This window comes from Nematolebias whitei, unplaced genomic scaffold (genome assembly GCF_014905685.2).
Source record: "Nematolebias whitei isolate Nwh7 unplaced genomic scaffold, NemWhi1 Nwh_scaf_3174, whole genome shotgun sequence".
Taxonomy (NCBI): Eukaryota; Metazoa; Chordata; class Actinopteri; order Cyprinodontiformes; family Rivulidae; genus Nematolebias; species Nematolebias whitei.
This window is the reverse complement of record NW_023621719.1, coordinates 1-5,019: the sequence shown is the minus strand read 5'-3', so window position 1 is coordinate 5,019 and position 5,019 is coordinate 1. Positions and strand designations below refer to the sequence as shown.

At 43.1% G+C, this 5,019-nt stretch overlaps 1 protein-coding gene across 1 annotated transcript; it reads left to right on the top strand.

Annotated features, from left to right (window-relative positions):
- Positions 1–284: 284 nt before the first annotated feature.
- LOC119429580 (homeobox protein Hox-A10) lies at positions 285–609 on the top strand (the record flags this gene model as incomplete). The annotated part of the gene is made up of 1 exon (XM_037697182.1): positions 285–609. A coding segment is annotated over one exon (275 nt), but the record flags the coding sequence as incomplete, so codon positions are not given.
- Between the last annotated feature and the right edge of the window lie 4,410 nt (positions 610–5,019).

Sequence of the window (5,019 nt, the reverse complement as noted above, 5' to 3'; positions counted from 1 at the left end):
ATTTAAACTACATCACGTCCATCTTAATTTACATATACCCATAAATGGATTAAATGGACATGAATATAACAAAACTATGTTTGTCCAAGGGTTTCCTGCTATCTCCACTATAACGTACACGTTGTTTGCTGCTCCTTGTCTTCATTTGTCTCCTCTCACATCCCATCCCCTCATGTTGCACTGCGTAACCCCCCCCCCACCCCCCCCCCCCACCCCCCCCCCCCCCCCCCGTCTCCTCCCCACCCCCCCCCCCCCCCCCCCCCATGTGTCTGACATTTTTTCAGGAGACACAAAAAGTGAAAACACGGCCAACTGGCTGACGGCAAAAAGCGGCCGAAAGAAACGCTGTCCCTACACCAAGCACCAGACACTGGAGCTGGAGAAGGAGTTCCTCTTCAACATGTACCTGACCCGAGAGCGCCGCCTAGAGATCAGTAAGAGCGTGCACCTGACGGACAGACAGGTTAAGATCTGGTTCCAGAACCGCAGGATGAAACTGAAGAAAATGACGAGGGAGAACAGGATCCGGGAGCTCACGTCCAACTACGGATTTTCGTGATTGAGCACAAAGAACATGTGAAGAAACAAGAATGATAATTAAAGAAAGAATGGGTGTAATTGTCGACACCCACCTTTCTGTCCACCCCTCCCATCCTCACCATTTTCTCTGCACTCACCGTGAGGTGCAGTGACCTTTTTTTTTCCATTTCCAGACGCGCGTCATGGCGCATCTCCAGAGAGAATCTAAGAAACTGACTCCATGTTCTGTTTTCAGATGTCGTGTTCCTGTAGTGTGGTTACATCTCTTGTATGACTGGATGGTGTCGTTAAATCAGTGCAGTCCAACAACAACACACACACTTTCTCTACCACACACACACACACACACACACACACACACACACACATACACATACACACTCGAGGTGTCTCAAAATACTCCAATCTGTCTAAATTTAGCCAAATGTTAATTTGCTCCGCAGGACACAGAGTGTTCTCCAAATCTGAACACAACACCTCAAATTAAAAAAAGAAAAAAGTAGTCCAACATTTATTGGGAGCTAATCTAATGGAGAAACTTATAATTTGTAATTTTCGTCACGCACAGGGAAAACAAGAAGCGTGCAGTGAAGGAGGATTATTTGAATGTATATTTCTCTGTATATATATAAATATAAATATTGTGTTTTTGTGTAATGCCTAATAAATTATCAGCTCGCACTGAAGAGTAGCTGCCTGTATTTTCTTTTATTTTTGTGCCATCATTTATTTAAACACGGCTCGCTGTTGGAAATAAAGCTCAAAATATGTTCCCATGAGGTCCACATCCTGTTTGTCTGAAACATCAGCCTTTGTATGAAGCCTCACGCACTGACTGGTCGGAAATAATTAAGATATTAAGGCTATAAGCCGTCCTGCTGCATGCCCAGCCGGCTATTGTAGAGTTTTATGACTGGCTGCTATATGAGGTTTCTCCCTCTCCTCGAAGCAGCAGCTTCAGTCGTGAGTGCGCCTTTCGGACGGAGAGGAGGCCCGGCTCACAGCTTAGAAATGTGAACTGCTCAAACCCGCTCACCATGTGGATAACACGCTTTCTGCTGCAGCCTGGAAAACACTCACACCCCGAGGATCTGGTGAGTCCAGCCATCTTTGTGTATCTGTTCATACATTTTTTTTCTTTGCGCCTTTGTTGCAGCGGTTTTCACCGTCGTGCGTAAAAAGGCGACTTGTCATCCATCCTGTCATTCTTTGGACACACGAGAACGGAAGCGACCACGGCGCGTTAGGATTTGGCTGGTTTGTGTTTCTCACTAGAGGGCCCCCCGAATCCCCCCTCCCTCCTTTCCCTGGATCGACTGTCGTGTGGTTTAGGTAGTTTCATGTTGTTGGGGTGCATTTCTAACTCTGCAACATGAAACTGTCTTAATTGCCCCAGTTCCAACCATCGAGACCAAAGCGACCCAGAGACACGGGGATGTTGAGATTTGTTTGAAAATAGGTGTTTGGACGCACGTTACTAACCTCCCTCTCTCTCTCTAGGTAATAAAACAGGGAGGGGTGAGTGGCTGCATGTCTCTGTGCTCAATCAGCTTTCTTCAGATTCCTTTATTGCTTCTTTTGTTGCCTCAAAATATGTTTTGTGCGCTGGATACGCAGCCGACCAGAGCTCAGGCGCAGTGCTAGACGTGTACTTGGAGTTGTATGGGGGGGTTACAAAGAAAAAGAAGAAGTGGGGAGTGTATTTTTCCGTGTATAGTAGTGACGCAGACACGCCAGACAAGGCCTCGGTTACGACCACTGCAGTGGAGGGGAAGGGGAAGGTGAATGGGGCAACAGCGACCTCCGCGGGCAGTGACAACCGGATGCTGCCGCTGCGCCATGGAGGCTCAAAACAAAAGGGAGGGAAGGGCTTTATGGCGATATTTAGATCCTCCAGACAGGCTGTTATCTGCAGAAGAAGAAGAAGAAAAGCGAATAGCCCCTGCGGTAAACTGCAGGGTGAAAAAGACACCATGATTTAGGTTTACAGCCTGAGAGCTGTTGGCGTCTTTTCCTGCTCCTAAGGTGTTTGTCTATTCTTGTTTGGGGTTTAGTGCACAAATAGGAGCACAGCCGCTCCTTTTAACCTGCCCTCCTCGGCTTGTTTGATGTCTAATGTCTGCTGGTCAAATAATGTGCAACCAGTGAGGTGACAGGCAACGAGAATGCACAATTTTCTTTCTTGCCATTCTTATTTAAATGCAAAGGGACCTGCAGAATGCAGAAAATCTGTGCGTGCGTCACGAATTCCCTGTGGCCTTGCATTGGTGTGGGCCAGCGTGTCTTTTATTTGCTGGCAATAAATAAAACACCAAAGTAATATGAGAAAACTCAAGGTTGCTGCTTTGAAAACCACACTAGCGATATCAGGTTTAGAATATGTTGCAGAGCACACACGCACGCATGCGTAAAAACCCACACATTTTTTATTCCATTTCCCCACCCGCCGATAATATGTAAAAAAAATCTTGTTAGTTACATTTGTTTGGTCAATCTCTGGTTTAAATTATAATCCAGATTATATCTTCAGCCATCTGTGCAGTTTAAATAATGTAACTCCTGTTTATATTTGCGCATTTGGCGAGTTTTCCAATATATTATCGAACACAAAATATTATTTTTAAGAAAGACAGTACTTTTTGCCTAAGCAACAATACAGTTTATTTTATTCAAAGTAGTTAAATCGTGCTGTGTTTTTGTCCACCCCACAGACGCGGATTTTAAGAGATGAAATCACAAACCCCAGGTTAAGGTTATTTTTAGCGCCGATTGTGCGTAAAGTTGCGCGGAGGCTCAGGTTGCTGGCAGCTTTCAGCAGCGCATTTGTTCATGGAGGCGATGAAACACACAGCAGATATGTGGGTGATAATGTGGTGCAAATAATAAACAGCTCGACGTATACAGCAAAGTGAGATGTGTGGTGTTGGACTTCGTTTGGAAACAAAAAAATAGCGAATTAGTTGCATTCGAGTCAAGTCTTGGATACGTTCATAAATTTTTTCTTTGTTTTACAGAATTTAATGTATTCTTTTAAATCCTCAAATTAAATCTATCAATAAAGGCTATACTGAATTATTTTTTATTGACTTTTTGCTTATTTTTGCAACCCGACGCTTTAAAAGCCTGCATTTTGGCAAAGTTCGAACACAAAATGATCTTTTTTATAAAATTTGAAATCAACTTTCAATAAACAAAATATTTACAGTGACGTTTAAAACGGTGGCAATTATGAAAACAATTAAAATAAACTCAAGAAAGCAGTTTAAAAAATGTCCTGCTCAGCACGAAACAAAAATACAGTCAATTTCCTGAAACAAATAAATAAATCAAACCTTTCTTTTTAATCATTTGCCTGAAATAACAGTAAAGATTAATAAAGTAAACTCATTTGAACCTCGATTTGCTTTTCCACTCATCTCAGATTCATTATAACCTTTTTAATTAGAAAACCTAATTTAACATCCGGGTGTATTTTGCAACGCAAATTTATAAATAATATTAAATTGTCAAATCCTGTATGTCACCGAGGAGTGTTTATGGAGGCTAAATAAAAGCAAATCGCTGCTGCTGCCTCCATGTTTTTCTTTCAACTTATTTGTAACTTCGCTGATGTAACAAATCATAATTTAGCTTTAAATGCCCAATAATATATGAATCTCCAACAGGGTGGGAGGAAAAAGTGCTCATTTGAATTAATCCGACAGCAGAGATCAAAATAAAAACAGAACGTATTTAATGTGTTTGCTGTTAATTTATGATTGCAGATCTTGGAGCTTCAAACTTCCTGTGTGTTTCTGAAATGTGTTTTGGCGAGCAGCAGTGGCAGGGTGCTTACGTGTCCAATAAAGTATCTCGTAAAATTAGGCTTCCAGATACATATTGCATCGTTTTGAATGCAGAGAGGGAAACCAGTAGCAGCAGGGCTCACTATAAAGAGATTTTTTTTTTTAATCTTTGCCTCCATCATTCAGATTTCTTCCTTCTCGTAGAGATTTTGCCTTAATTTTGCTCATTCGTATAAAAGTCGGGGTTATAATAGCTGAGCGGGTGAGTATTTAATGACTGCAGGGATTGATTTATCTTTTATTGTTCAGCCTTATGATCACGTGACCGTGCTGCCCAATGGCGCGGCGGCGTGGCTCCCCATTACTTTCCCACTGTAGTTCTCCGTGGGGCCAAGTTGCTACTTGATTTCTCCACATTGTTATTTTGTAAGGCTGGCTTTACTGCGTGTGTGTATGTGTGTGCTTTTTTAAGAGTTGTGTGCGCATGTGTGTATGTGTGTGTTGCACTTTTGCTGTATGTATCAGCTGTATGACTGCGTGCATGTAAAAAGGATAATTTCTCTGCCATGTCGACGTCCGGAACACTGACTAGCTACTACGTCGATTCTCTCATTCTGCCGGAGAGCGAGGAGCTCCCCGTGCCGCGGTACCCAGCGGCTCCGGGGCTCCACCACGCCAGGCAGCCCGCCTCCAT